The sequence below is a fragment of the Cetorhinus maximus genome, chromosome 14 (assembly GCF_964194155.1).
Source record: "Cetorhinus maximus chromosome 14, sCetMax3.hap1.1, whole genome shotgun sequence".
Classification (NCBI taxonomy): Eukaryota; Metazoa; Chordata; class Chondrichthyes; order Lamniformes; family Cetorhinidae; genus Cetorhinus; species Cetorhinus maximus.
In genome coordinates, this window is record NC_135892.1 from 6,818,856 (window position 1) to 6,834,648 (window position 15,793).

The 15,793-nt window shown below is 42.4% G+C and overlaps 1 protein-coding gene across 3 annotated transcripts in view; it reads left to right on the forward strand.

Annotated features, from left to right (window-relative positions):
• Nucleotides 1-15,793, forward strand: part of plcb4a (phospholipase C, beta 4a) — a 459,248-nt gene that overhangs the window by 270,398 nt on the left and 173,057 nt on the right. For all 3 annotated transcript variants that reach the window (XM_078556436.1, XM_078556437.1, XM_078556438.1), the window contains 3 exons: nucleotides 5,763-5,863; nucleotides 9,879-9,936; nucleotides 12,694-12,802. In XM_078556436.1, the coding sequence (XP_078412562.1) occupies nucleotides 5,763-5,863; nucleotides 9,879-9,936; nucleotides 12,694-12,802 (268 nt within the window). The remainder of the gene's footprint in view (nucleotides 1-5,762; nucleotides 5,864-9,878; nucleotides 9,937-12,693; nucleotides 12,803-15,793) is intronic.

Genomic DNA, 15,793 nt, shown 5'->3' on the forward strand with positions numbered 1-15,793 from the left:
GCTCACCCAACGTCGTTGTGCATCATTTTACACTCATTCGGATCGGGCATGCGCCCACCCCCTGAGTGCAATATCCTGCCCCATGTGTGTAAGTTCAAATGAACCCTGATCGCACAAACAATTAGTTGATGACTTAGTAAAGCTGTGGTATAGTCTCTTTCCGATATTTTAGGCAATCTCACTTGTGGTTCTCATGGCTTTTAAAGGGGGCACCCTATTATTTTGGAAAACCCTTTGATTTCTGTCTGTGAAGTGGGGCTGCTAAGAATCGAAACGTGGACACCCAAAAGGTAGTCTGGGCTTTTCAAAGAGGCTGGGCTGCCCAAGCTGTCGGGCAGCAAAGTTCTGTGGCTGGCAGGAGACTGGAGGGAAAGGCAGGTCCTTCCCCGGCTGTGGAATAGAACACAGGGGTGTTCATCTCTTTCATTGAGGCAAAACAGCCCACTGAAGTGAGGCAGCGTACCACTTTTGTTATTTTATGTGATCGTGGCGGTTTATCAACTTGAGCTAAGTAACCACGGCTATTGCTCTGTACCTCACTGTGGAATAAAGGGACCGAAATGATTCAAACCAAGTCTTGCCTCATCTCGCTTTGACCCTGTTCTTCTTCAGAGAGATTGAAGAAATCGACATGCAAAAGGCAAGGACGCCTGGTTCAGGCCACAAGCACTTCCATAGTTAATATTGTACATCGGAACAGGGTGTGGGATAGCTTCCTCCTTGTGCCTGTCTGTCATTCAATTAGACCATAGCTGACCTGTGACCTAACTCTTTGTCCTCTATCCCTTAATACCTTTAGTTTACAAAATGTATCAATCTCAGACTTAAAATTAGCCAATTGACTGAGCATCAATTACAATTCGGTGGACAGAGTTTCAAATTTCTTTGCATGTAGAATTGTCATGAAACTTCACTCCTGAGAGGCCTGGTTCTGACTTTTAGACTCTGTCACCCTAGTCCTAAACTCCCCACCCAGCGGAAATAGTTTCACTCTATCTACCCGCTCAATTCCTCTTATCATCTTGAAAACTTCGATCAAATCATCCTTTAACTTTCTAAAATTCAGGGAATACAATCCTAGTTTGTGTAATGTCTCGTAATTTAACCCTTGGAGTCCAGGTGTTGCTCTGCTAAATCCACACTGCACTCCCTCCAAGGCCAACATATCCTTACTAAAGTGTGGTGCCCAGAACTGTTCACTGTACTCCAGGGGTATAGTTTTACGCCAGCGGGATTTTACGGTCCTGCGCGAAGTGAATGGGGTTTTAGAACAGCTCGTCACATTTTACATCCCTGTGCCTGTCATGACAGGGCCGTTAAATTCCAGCCCAGGTGTGCTCTAGCCTGGACGTTGTATAGCTGAAACATAACTTCTACCCCCTTGTATTTTAGTCCTCTGGATGTGAAGGCCAACATTCCTTTAGACTTTTTGGTTTATATCAACGTTTGTCCATGGAATGTATAAACATGGACCTCTAAGTCCTTTTGGACCTCCACTCTTTCTAGATTTGCACCATTTATAAAGCATTCTGTTCTATCCTTTTCATATTCAGAGTGGATGACCTGACATTTGTACAGCTTTGACCAATTTTTAGGCTTGCATCTACCGCTTACAATGCTGTCTATCTTTACGTCTTTGGCAAACTTGGATTTCTATCCCATCATCTAAGTCTTTCATAAAAAGCCCCGACAAGATCCTTGAGAGCCACCACTAGCCACGACCTGCCAGTTAGTGTACCTGCCCAATATCCCTATACTCTCTGTCTCCTGCTACTCAACTAATTTCCTTATCAGGTCAAGAATGTTCCTTCAATCCCATGAGTTTCTACCTTAGCAAACAGTCTCGCCTGAAGGAAAGTCTTCTAGAAATGCATATAAATAACATCCACTAGAATCAGTGAAGGTCCAAAAGGACTTGGAGGTCCATAGCCATTCCCCTGTCCACTATTTCAAAAACCTCTTCAAAGAATTCAGTCAGGTTCGTCAGGCGTGTCTTACCCTTTACAAATTCGTAATGACTCTGCCTGATCAGCTGAAACTTTTCAAGATTTTCAATCACTCTATCTAGTTCTAGTAATTTTCTGACAACTGATGTTAGGCTAACTAACCTATAACTCCCTGGTTCCTCTCTGCCTACTTGCTTAAAAAGTGGAGTGACGTAAACAATGTTCTAATCTGATGGAACAGCTCCTGAATCAAGAGTTATAATTAGGGCACCTGCAATGTTCTCACCTACTTCCTTTAAGCCCCTGGCAAGAATACTATCCAGTGCTGGGGATTTGTCACTATTTGGTGCTATTATTTTTGCCTTTTCTGTTGTTTTGCTTATGTTAATTTTGGTGAGTCTGCATTTCTGATTTAATGTTCGTTTCCTTGAGATGTCTGACACGCTATCCTCTTCCTCTACTGTAAATTCTGATCCAAAGTAATTATTTAGCATGCCTGCCATTTCCTTATTTTAATTGACAATGTCACTATTATCAATTTCCAAGCATAATCAATGCCCACATTGCTCCTGTCAACCCTCCTTCTTGTATTATTACTGTAAAGGCGTTTTGTGTTCACTTTGATATCCTTCTCTTTCATACCCCATGTTGCAATTTTGTCACCTTCCTTTGTTCTTTGTGCCTTTCCCATTCGCCAGGACCTGTGTTAGTTTTTGAATATCTTTATGCTTTCTCTTTTAGTTTTATGTTGTCCCTTACCTTTTTAAATGCCCGTGGCTGCTTTTTCTCTCTAGCCAATAGAGCTCTTACCCATTAGGAATATAAATTGGTTCTGCAACACGTTCTTTTTGGAATGCTTCCCACTGATCTTTTGTCATTTTGCCCATTAACAGGTTTGTCCAGTTTATTGCAGACAGTCTCTGCCTTATCCCATTGAAATCAGCCTTCCCTAAATATAGAGCCTTAGTTACTGTTTTGTTTTTCCCTTTCAAACATTACCTTGAGCTTATTCATAGTATGTTCACTATTAGATATAAGTTCATGTACCATTAGGCTGCTAACTCAATCTGACTCATTATTCATTCATAATTCTGATATGACATGCCCCCTTGTTGGTTCAAGCACGTATCGTTGCAGAAAGCTTCCTGAACACACTCAAGAAATTCGCTGCCAGTTTGACATGAGCTAGTCTGCTTGTCCAAATTCATATGAAAGCTAAAATCCCCCATTAAAATGACTCCACCCTTTGCCACATCCTTATCGAGTCTCCACATTTATACTTTCTGTCACTTCACTACACGAAGGCACTACAGTGCCTTATACTACACGACTCTCGTTACACTTCAAAATCCTTTTCTGTTTCTTTCTTGTGCCCAGAAAGTCTCCACTGCCTGTTTACCTCTCATTATACCCTCTCTTACCATTGAAGAGGTTTCATCTTTAAGCACTAAGACTCTTGTTCTCCCTTGACCATTTTCGCTATTTTTCCTGTAGACATTATAACCTGGTAAATTTAGTTCCCAGCCTTGATTGTCTTGTAGTCATGCCTCAGTAATGGCAATTGTGTCATACCCTCCAGGTTGAATTTGTACCTGCAATTTTTTCAGCTTCTTCCATCGCCTCCACGCGTTTGAATAAAGAATGCTTATTTGGGCCACACACCCTAATCTGTTCCTCTGCTCTGGTGTTTTACTGACATGTTTCTTATTTCTCTCTCTCCAGTTTAACCAGTTTACATCTTTTAGTCTTCCCTTTACTTGTAGTATGTAAAGCACAATTTCTGAATATTACACTACTCTCTTCCCCTACATTATTTGTTAGAACTATTACTTATATTTTCTTTCCCACCTAAGTCCACTTACAGTGTGCATCAACTTCTATAACCGCAAGACTCATGGACCATTTACAAGAACGACTGCCACCACTGAACCTGCAAAGTCAGACTATTGTTGACTCCATTTCCTGACCAATCTCTGTAACCTCCTCCAGTCTTTAACCTCCACCACCACCCCTTCCCCCCCTTAATGCCACTATTAGCTGCCGCACCTTCAGATGCCTAAGCCCCATGCTCTGGAATTCTCCCCCAGTCCCGCTGCCACTCCGACTCCTCTTTCTCTTTAAGACCACCTATTTGAGCATGCTTTTGGTCACCCTTCCAAATATCACCTTCTTTGATTCAGTATCCATTTGCTTTTCTTTATACCTCTGTAAAGCCTTTAGATGTTTCTCAGTATTTCAGGCACCATATATGCTTGGAGAGGAAAGCGCGGGTCTGTAAGGTGTGGGGAAATGAGCAGGGGACCTGCCCTTGGGCAGATTGCCACTAAAAGACACCATATGTAAATGCAAGTTATTGTTATTGGAAAGCCTGGTGAAAAACTATATTAGTTTTGGGAATAATTTTGAACTTATATGCTGCTCAAGTTTAGTGTTAACCAGCATTGTTGGAGTGAGTGTTTGGCTTAGTGAAGACAAACCCCCTTCTCTGAATCAGAAGATGAATGATTCAAACCCTGCACCACCCAGTCCCAGTGAATGAAGACCAGAATATGGTCTCTGGATCCTGGACCAGCATTCAGCAGGGTGCTTGTGACCTTAGGGCATGACCAGTAACTCAGTGGTAATATCTCTGCCCCTGAGTCAGAAGTCCCTGTGGACGGCAGCCTGACTGTTGGTTGCGAGTATTGATTGATATCCAGTGGCTGGTCCCTCCTATTGTAAATGGTAAGTGATGGTGGGGATGGGGGTTGTGGGGGAAACCTCTAGCCTTAGTTCTAACCCAAAAGGGGAAGGTTGTTCAAGGAATGAAACTAAAGGGTCCAATGGGAAGCCATCTCAGCTACTCTTCCCCAGTAAGTGGCTTGAGAAACTCCATAATGAGTCTTGAGTTAGGGCCTGACTAGAACAGAACACTTGTTGCAACGATTAGCTTTGTTAAGGGACATCCTCAAATCTTGTTACTTTTCTTGCTCACTTCTTCACTCAACATGCTCAACACGGGAATTTGAGAGCAAGGAACCTCACTGAGACCATCTCAAGTCTAAATAGTGTAGACATTTTGTACCCTACAAACCAAAATGTAATTGGATATTAACTTCATCAGTTTTTCTCTTGAGGTTACTCGTGTCTTCCTCACTTGCTGTCTGGTGGGTGGACGGGCTGAAAATGAGGACGTGGAGCACCTCTGTGGTCTTTTTATTTGGATACACATAGAAGTTCGCAATGCATTCGATAATTTTCCTTTTGGATTAGTCCCATCAAGATTTACTTTGTGCTTCTAGTTCTCCGGATACTTGGGGACTGTCATGGTGAGTTCCCATGGTTACAGCTGGTGGGAGCGAGTGCACATCTGTCTGATTTATTTTTAAGACTGCTGTTAGCTTGCAGAAATGTTATTTTAGTCAACATATGATGTAGCCGTAATAAAACTCTTTACACGCGAGATAACAACTAAACAACCGCCTATTGGGCACCGAGAGAAAAGCCGCGCTAATCTAAAGGAAAAATAGAAAATATTAGAAGTGTGCGGAAAATCACTAATCATTCAGCAGCTGAAAAAAGAGATATATAGGTTATTATTTTGGGTGGGAGCATTCAATTGGTGTCAAATGTTATTCCAAGCTATATTCATTTTACAAAGTAAGCTTTTTAACCCCCTTAACGATATGACTAAGTCACTTGTTTTGTAAGCTGGCATTCCTAATATTATTTGCTTGACAAGTGACAGTGGTGTACTGATTTTACAGTAAAACATGTCATGAATAATCTTATAAACCTTTCAATTAGATATTAACGGCATTCTCTCATCTCTTACAGAATGATGAAATTGAGCCGGCAATGTTCACCTTTGATAAATTTTATGCACTTACGCAAAAAATTTGTCCTCGCACTGACATTGAGGAGCTGTTCAAGAAACTGTAAGTTTTTATTTGTTAGGAATTGTCAGTCTAACTACTTGTGAACTGAAGCTGAAGACAGGTCACCCATACAAAAGAAGTAGAACGTGTCCATTGAGCAGGCATCATTCTGAATAACACAAAGTCGTTTCTAATATTCATGTCATCTGAATCCTCTTTTAACTAAATAAGAAATGGTGCATTGCACTGTTTGTCCATTTATTTTCTTTACTGTAGCCATTCTAGTTATAATAAAGTGGTAGTTTAATTGAAACCTTTTCAGAAGTTACCTGAATATTCTTTATAACTAGCGTAGAGCACCTGGAATCATTTTGCATCTGCTGGACTAACAGCTTTTGAAATCTAACCTGCTGGTTTAAGTAAAGCATTAACTTATTATGATTAGTAAACATTTGAAAAATTTGGGGGTATATTTTGCTCCGGGTGCTGAAAAACTAAATGTGATTAAGCCGAATGAAAGTGGTAAATGGAACTTCCTATTACCATTGGTCTCGAATTTACGCACAGCCTTGAAATGTGTGTAAAGGGAATCACACAATGCTTTATTTTGTAATTTGGAAGACCTTATTAAAGTGTTTTAAGAAACTCATGGTGATCTGGATAGCAAGTACTAAAAAAAAAAGTGCATTGTAAATACTTATTCAGAGTGTGGGTTAATCATATGAAAGAAGGGCCAGATCAGCACAGCCAGCTCTCACTGTTCAGACTCCATAGCACCTAGTTTTGAGGGGATGCAGAGATTCCTTCTTCACTAAACTTCCAATGTCAGTCCTCCTCATTTGACCTTAATTCCCATGTCAGCCCTCTGCGCCGGACATTGCTTCCCGTGTCAGCCCCTGGCACTGGCCATTGCTTCCCGTGTCAGCCCCTGGCACTGGCCATTGCTTCCCGTGTCAGCCCCTGGCACTGGACATTTCTTCCCATGTCAGGCCCTGACACTGGACATTTCTTCCCATGTCAGCCCCTGGCACTGGACATTTCTTCCCATGTCAGGCCCTGGCACCGGACATTTCTTCCCGTGTCAGCCCCTGGCACCGGACATTTCTTCCCGTGTCAGCTCTCTGCACTGGGCTGGTTTCTAATGTTAGTCTTTATAACCAAACCTGACATCTGGTGGCAGCTTAAATACTAAAAATAATGAACTCACCTAATAAATCCATCACTCTTTATTTGGAGAAGCTGGACATATGCAGGAATTTTAATTATAAGCATCAATATTGATATGAACACAATTCTCAAACATGTAATCAATAAACCTATCAGCTATATGTCCTTCATTGGAGTGATATTTTAAAATTTGTTTATGGGAAGTGGGTATCGCTGGCTAGGTCAGTATTTATTGCCCATCCCTATTTGCCCTTGAAAAGGTGGTGGTGAGCTGCCTTCTTGAACCGCTGCAGTCCATGTGGTGTAGGTACACCCACTGTGCTGTTAGGGAGGGAGTTCCAGGGTTTTGACCCAGCGACAGTGAAGGAACAGCGATATATCTTCAAGTCAGGCTGGTGAGTGGCTTGGAGGGGAACTTACAGCTGGTGGTTTTCCCATCTATCTGCTGCCCTGTCCTTCTAGATGGTAGTGGTTATAGGTTTGCAAGGTGCTGATAAATGGGCTTGGTGAGTCTCTGCAGTACATCTTCTAGATCGTACACACTGCTGCCACTGTGCATACGTGGTGGAGGGAGTGAATGTTTGTGGATGTGGTGCCAGTGAAGCGGGCTGGTTTGTCCTGGATGGTGAGTGCTTCTTGAGTGTTGTTGGAGCTGCACTCATCCAGGCAAGTAGTACTCTCCATCATGCTCCTGACTTGTGACTTGTCGATGGTGGACAGTCTTTGGGGAGTCAGGAGGTGAGTTACTCGCTGCAGGATTCCTAGCCTCTGACCTGCTCTTCTAGCCACAGTATTTATATGGTGAGTCCAATTCAGTTTCTGGTCAATAGTAACCCCCAGGATGTTGATAGTGGGGGATTCAGTGAAGGTAATGCCATTGAACACCAAGGGGCAATAGTTGGATTCTCACTTGTTGGAGATGGTCATTGCCTGACACTTGTGTGGTGTGAATGTTACTTGCCACTTGCCAGCCCAAGCCTGGATATTGTCCAGGTCTTGCTGCATTTGGACATGGACTGTATGAGAGTTCAATTTTATTTCATTTAAACTTGAAAATTGCTGGCACTCCTAACTTTATCCCCATAAATTTTAAGCCAACCGGTAGAGCAGAACCTTAACTGTTGCTTTCCAATAATCATCTTACTGGTTATTTCATTTTCCATTGGCTAGAGTGTCTAAAAGCGGAGATCATATTTTCAGGAGAAGACTATTTAGGGATGAGATGAGAAGTAATTTCTTCACTTGGCATATCAATCTTTGGAATTCTTGAGGACTCTGGGAGCTCAGTTGATGAGTATATTCAAGGCTGAGCTATGATTGATATTTGGACTCTAAAGGATTCAAGGGATAAGCAGAAAAGAGGATAGTGGAATTGAGGTAGAAGTTGAACCATGATCTTTGATTGGCAGAGCAGACTCAAGGGACTGTATGGTCAACACCTCCTCCTGTTTCCTATCTCCCATCAACCCTTGAAAATACAAAATACTTTTTTTTTCATAATGCTAGCTTTTTCTGGAGTATTAAAATTCTTAATGCTCCTTTGTTACCCATGTTGCACTTGTCTCCATGTCCATGTGTTTAATATTTCCGTATCCCATGCATAACATTCGAAAATTAGTGCTCTTGGATTGGCTTCCAGTTTATATTAACTACCAACGGTTCCCCCCATTTTGGCAGTTCACACACCTTTGGTCAGTCGTAAATACATTCATTGAGAGAGCGAGCTGCCATGGGAAGTTGATTCACACAAGGAAGGCTGACATTGGGAGGTGGCTCAGGTGTGAAGGGCTTCAATTTGGTTGGTTGCAGAGTCTCACGGTCTTCGCTGGGTGATTTGCTGCTCCACAACTGATGAAAAACAACCTTTGTCAGTTTCCTTGTCCAGTGGCATTTTCGTTTGTTGAGAAATACAATACTAACGTTAGGTCAGGAGAATCAATATGCTTTTTGGCTTTATCAATGGAAAGAAAAAGAGTTGCATTTACAGAGCGCCTTCCGCGACCACCCGATGTCTCAAAGTGCTTTACAGCCAATGAGCTGTATTCACAGTTGTAATGCAGGAAATGTGACTGCAAGTTTTAACACAGCAATGCCCCACGTGCAGCAATGAGATAATGGCCAGATAATCTATCTTGATTGAGGGATAAACATTGACCAGGACACTGGGGATAGCAGGACACCACCGCTCTTCAAAATAATGCCACGGGATCTTTTACGTTCACCTGAGAGGGGAAATGGGGCCTGGACATAAACTTTCACTCTAAAAAGCGACACCTGCAGCACTCCGTAAGTACTACACTGGATTGTCAGCCTTGATTTTTGAGCTGAAGTCTTGGAGTGGGACTTGAACTTACAACCTTCTGAGTCAGACGGGAGAGTGCTACCAACTGAGCCAAAACCGACACTGGGATTTATGGTTGACAGAATTGAAGCAAAATGACTGTCAACGGCCATTTTAATAAGAAATGGTAAAATATTGAACTAATCATGTAAGAAAACTTCCTTTCCAGAAGAGGAAAATATACCCCTTATTCCGAAATCATTTGCTTTTGATAAGAGATCTCCAAAAGTTGGAGTGCATAAAATGAATGGATTGCTGTTTATTGTTTTAATCTTGTGAAGTAAGAGTAATGCGTTGAATGTTTGCAGTTGATGCGTTTAAATGTTTGAGGATTGCAGTAACCGCCAGGATTAAATGAACTAAGAAAATATTTGGACGTGATTTTCAGAGTATGCTGCAGTTAGAGAAACACGAAGTGATTCTGTCCGCCTCTCTAGCGTTGGAGGTTTCAAGGCAGACATGTTGCAACTGCAAAGAAATTTCAGTGCTCCAAGGGTTATGTTTTGAAAATCATTAATTATACAGAAATGTGCAAACAACTTATATTTTTACTGAATTCCTTTACAGCAATGGAGACAAATCTGATTACTTAACTGTAGACCAATTAGTCAGCTTTCTGAATGAAGTAAGCTTCTTTCATTCATTAACTGAGTCATGTATCTGTTTGTAGTCGCTTGCTTTACTCCTGCCTTCCCAGTGCATGTAATGCATGGTTTGCGCCACTGCTTTCTTCCTGCCTTGCTTTTTAATCTAGATAAGCAATGACAGCATCCAGGTGCACAAAACGAAACCCAACTCCTTACAAGATTAAATTTGCTTTTGCTGTGGAGGTACTGCATGCTGCTTTTGCACATGTACAGTGGGTGTTGAGTGGGTTGGACCATTACTGCATCTGTTAGAGATGTGTGAATTTCTTTGTAAAGCTGATAACCTTTCGGTGATTCTTTCTCAAACTTGCCATTGTGTTTTTATAAGTTAGATTTTCTCCTTTTAAATGCGTATTTTATGATTTAATTAAACAGCCTTGATGCTATGGCGCGGGATACAGCCGTTGAATGCATTTGTATACAGATTCTTTATCTGCTCCTTTTCCTGGGACATTGCACTTTTATTGTATTTATTTATTCTTAAAGTCCCGTAAAGTCACAGAGGGAAAATATTTTTAAGGAATGTATCAAATGTTTCTACATCACTATCCCACTTAATAGCGCTAGGGGCTGTAAATCTTATTCATCATGGGAAGTTTATATACCTATATATAATCCAAATTAGTCTTTTCTTCTGCCTATGTACATTAATCATGTCTATAAAATCCACAGCACTCTGCAGAATCTACCTACTACTGCAGTGTGTGCTATACTTTGGCAAGTGTCATTCACATTCTCCATTATGTGACATTGTGTGACATCTTTGAGCAGGACCAGTTGATGGTTTTTGTATATTTTATGGAAAATTACTCTAACCTCCTTTGAGCTTGTGTGCCCGAATGTCAGGGTGTTACACAGCAACAACATCTAGAACACTGGCTTAATAGGTAACATGAATCAATTAGTGATTTTGATTACCAGGCACTTTCTAATCTGATTCCTTTTTCCTTTAGGTTATGACTATGTATCATATGTGCTTCAATTAAGTGCCTAATATCTGTAGGAATTAGTTCCGGGGGCGGGGGATGGAGGCAGTTTTCCACAAAATTATGGATTTTCCCCATCTGTAGGAATTAGTTCAGGGGGCGGGGGATGGGGGCAGTTTTCCACAAAATTATGGATTTTCCCTGCTCCTGTTTATATAGCTCTTTGTAAATTTTTTTTGAACAAGTTATTCGGTTATTAGTGTTTTTCATTTCCTGATTGGCTGCTTGTAGGAATTCTTTAAGGTGATTCGCCACTTGGACAGCTTGATGACATCACTGCAGTTCCACACTGGGAATCCCCATTAAAGAATGCTGCAATCAGCTGCACATGTTGAGAGGTAAAGTTCTCGCCACAGAGATCACTAGATCTCTCAGCGAAGCTTTCTTCAAGGTCATCAGTGAGTGCCTTTACATCTCTGCTGACCTCAGAATTTGGGCCTTAAAACATACTTATGAAAAAAAAATTAGATACTTTCTCATTAGGATGCACATACATGGTGAATATACTTCAATATCACCTAAACTATTACCAGGGATTTTAAAAGAGGAAGGAAACGTTAAACCAACTGTTATCCCTACTTTCAGCAAAAGCCTGTAATATATTTGAAATAACAGGCCACGAATATGCCAACAGCATATGTGATATGAGAAATAGTTTAAACATAAGCCAAGAGCACAGGGGGAAGGACTTAGTATCTCCAAGGGCCATAGTTCTCGAGAAACATTTTAGCATCCTTTTTTTTGGTTTGTTAAACTTGTGACAAACTGGCTTAACACCATTGAAACATTGCATCCCTCGTACTTGACAGGACACTGATGAAAATGGTGTTTAGCTTATCGCTCAGCTTTATCTCAAAACAAGATGGGGTTTTCGGGCAAACTTTCCAAGTCAACCCTTTCGAAGGGTATGAAAATACCCTTTGCTTCAGTAGGGGCTCCAAGTGTCGAATATTGACAAAACTATTCGACAAGGGACTGTGTCACACTTGACCGGCACGTGCGCCATATGCACAAATGCACACGCAAAGCCAGGTTGTCATGCCCCTAACGGTGTCCCAAGTGAGAGTAGCAAACGCAACACAGACAGCAGGAGATACAACTGAGACCATCTGGCCTGTGTGGTTCAGTATCAGATTTATACAGTGGATTTACTCTCCACCACCAGGGACATGGATACATGCTTCTGAACACCTGTGTAGGGATATTCTCATGGAAGTAAAGATATGGGGTTTTTTATCTCATGCCTTGATATGGTGGCAAAATAACGCTACAAAGCGACTTCAGTTGAGTATTTATTGTTAATTTGAAAACTGTTAGTGTAGCTGAGTATATCATACCCAAGCATGAGGTTTATAAGGACCCTCGAATTTGATCAGAAATCTCAAGAATCACAATCTCACTTGTAGAAACACTAACTTCACTTCATGCCCAGCCCTGACGTACTTACACATATAGGAGCTTTACTATTTTCCAAAAACACAGAAACACTTGGGCCAAAGTTGCAATGTTTATAGACATTTAACCTAATCTTAGGTGAAGGAATGAACTCAAAACAAAAGAGGCTATCGTCAGAAAGAGCGTTGTTACATTTTATACTTGATCGTTAAACACAAGTGGCGGGGGAAAAAGGAGGGAAGTACAGTTATTTTATCTTCAGTCAGATCCCCCTGCACAATCATTAACATTGTTTAGGGTTGTAAGACACTGGCAGGAAACACTTTTAATTCAGCTTTTCCTTACTGACTGCAGAATCAACGTGATCCTCGCCTGAATGAAATTTTATTCCCCTTCTATGAGTCAAAAAGAGCAATGCAGATACTGGAGAATTATGAGCCCGATGAAGAGCTGAGGAAACAAGGTAAGCACTCTTTCATCTCACCCTTACTACAGTACAAGACAGTTCAAGTGACAGTGGGATTAATTTTCTACAGTTGTTTTAAAGCATTGACATATTTGATATTCATTGAGTGCTTTTACTAATCTTGTTCTTGGTAAGAGATAACAGAAACTGATGTATGCATCCAGGTAAGCTATTAACCACTCATATATGTTAATGGAACTCCCCCCCGTACAGTATAAAAAGCAGATCCAAGCCTCCACAAGATAATATAAGTTATAACATAATTACGTAAAACTTTGCTGTACTTCCCTTTGACGAGCCCACGTTTCGAGTTTGTTTGTTACTGCTGCGAAAGTCAATGGGACAGAATTTCCTGTCAAGGAAATGGTGAGCTTATTGGCTATTTATACGCGAATGGTACATCAACCTCTGAAAGTGGGCACATGCGAGGTTAAGCATGGATAGCTAAAAGCCGCGCCCCTCCACTGTTAGCATCCAGCTGTCTGCCTCGCTGTTGAAATGCATTGGCAAGGGAGAAGCTGCTGCCATGTATGTGGTAGGGTACAAACTAAACTGAAGCCACAGAAAGTAGCCTTGTCCATTTCGGCCGAAGTGGCATTTTAACCATGTGCGGGCGGGATGAGGTTTCGTGAAGGTTTTTAAACTTCAATAAAAAGTTTTAATAAAATTCATAGACACGTCCCAGCTCATGTGACACTGTCACAGGGAACGCTTAGCGCTTCTGGGTGCGCGTCACGCTGGGTGGGCCTTAATTGGCCCGCCCACATAAAATGGCGGCGCGCAGCCGATTGCGCCCGATGTTTAACTTACCCTTTCTGTCTTTTTCTTCTCCCTCTCTCTCCATCCATTCTTTCTTTCCCTCTCTTTATTTCTCTTTTCGCACCTGATTTGACATTGATTTCACCCGCTCTAATTTATGCTTCCTTTTCAGCCCTTATGCTGTCAATTTCACCAACCTTCAATCTAATTGGACTAGGAGCTTCACAGTCGCTTGCCCTGTTCACTCCGATTTCTCACAGTGACATTATCAGCTCGCAATTTCAGCAACTTGCAAGGCAAAAAATTTAAAACCTAAAGCAAGTCTTATGCATGGCAAATGGCCAAGACATGCCCTGCCACAGCAAATTATGGCTCTAATATTTTTGAATGCAGAAAGTGCATTGGAAGGCAGACACTCGGAACTGTGTTATGAATATGTATCCTTCAGTTCTGCAGATCAGGCTCAATTTCTGTTTTTCTCAAAGGAGTGTTGATCATTCGCATATTTATAACACAGTCACAGGGATTCAACGATACATATTTCAAACTCCAGTTTCTTGGTTGCTGGGCCTAGGCTTGAATCCAATCCAGACTGATTTGATGGAAGTCTTTCTGCTGAATTTTCCCGTCAGCGATTTGGGGGCGGGGCCCGCTCGCCAACGGGGAAATGATGCGGGAGGAACCCCCGACATCATCCCGGTCCCTTTAAATTTTTAGGAAGGCGGGCGGACAGCGAAATCAGTTTATGTCCTTTTTATTAACATGTCCCATCTTGTGTGACATTGTCACATGAGGGAGACATGTTAATAATTTTTTAATTTTTCTATTTTTAAAGTATTTTGGACTGTCGTTAATCTCCCTGAGACCGCACTTTGCCTCAGGGAGCAGTGCGCTCTTTCGTGCGCATGCGTGAAAGAGCGCACTTTGACAGCTGGGGATTCCCTCCCCCCCCACATCACAGGGAGCGCATAGCACTTCCCATCGGGTAGGCCGCTGGGCGGGCCTTAATTAGCCCGTCCACTCAAAATGGCAGCGGGCCCCGTTTCGGTGGCGGGGGTCGGCTATCTGCCTGCCGCCGAGCTGGTGGGGCCCGCACGCCCACCAAGGGCAAAATTCAGCCCAAGGGCATCAATCCCTCGCCTTGATAAACACAAATCGCCTAAAAGTGTGTAGTTTTGTGTGTAACCAACAACTTTAATATTACTGAGTTGCTCAGCTCTGAGCTTAAATTGGAAAGTGCATTCGTGCTGAACTTCAGAAGTGCTTCATCTTCCCTTGCTTATTTTACAGTGCAGCGATGCAGAGAGCGATGCTATTTCTAAGTCATATGATCCATACCAAACATTGGCCAGGATTTCCTGGTCCCCGTGGCCCTTCGGCTGCTCCGTCAAATATTCCGTCCCGCTCACGACGAATCCCACTGCGTGGGCGGGACCGGAAAATCCCGGCCGTTATTTCAGGAGCTGTGAGGACTCTCTGGCTGTTGACGGACTCTGGAGTAACTTTTCTCCTCACTTGTCTAACGGATTAGTCTTGGCGCCGTGTTTTGAATCAGCAGTTTCACAGCACATTGGGGGTTTTTTTGTTTGAAAGTGTTATTTATTATTTAGAGAATCTACAGAATGGGAGAAAAAAATCACCGGCGGGGGGTCGGGGGTGGGGGCAGGCGAAGAGCCCACGCGGCCTTCGCGTTTTTCAGGAAACCTCATCCACGGGCGGGATGAGGCTTCCTGAAGGTTTTATAAAATAATTAAATAAATATTTTTTGCTAACTTCACAAACATGTCCCAGCTCATGTGACACTGAGGGGACGTGTTTAAATAAGTTTTTACTTGATTTTTAAAAAAAGTTTTATGATCTACTTAATCTCCCTGAGGCAGCTCCCGTGTCTCAGGGAGATTTCTCTGCCCCTTAGCGCGCATGCGTAAAAGGACGCAGGCCCCAACTCTCCCTCCTTTCCCCCGCCCGCACAGGTAGTGCTGAGCGCTACCGGCCGCGTGTTACGCTGGGCGGGCCTTAATTGGCCTGCTTGCGTAAAATGACAGCGCACAGCCCGCCCGCCATAGGATAGAATTCTCCCCCAAGTGTCAGACAGGATAGTGGGGTTTGGGGAAGTGCTTGATGTGTCCAGATATTATACGTAGCATGCAGCTTGGTTCAGTTTTCACGTCCACTAAGAAAAAAAATCAATCAGTAAAGTATGAACCGCTCATAATTTCCTGCCTTTCT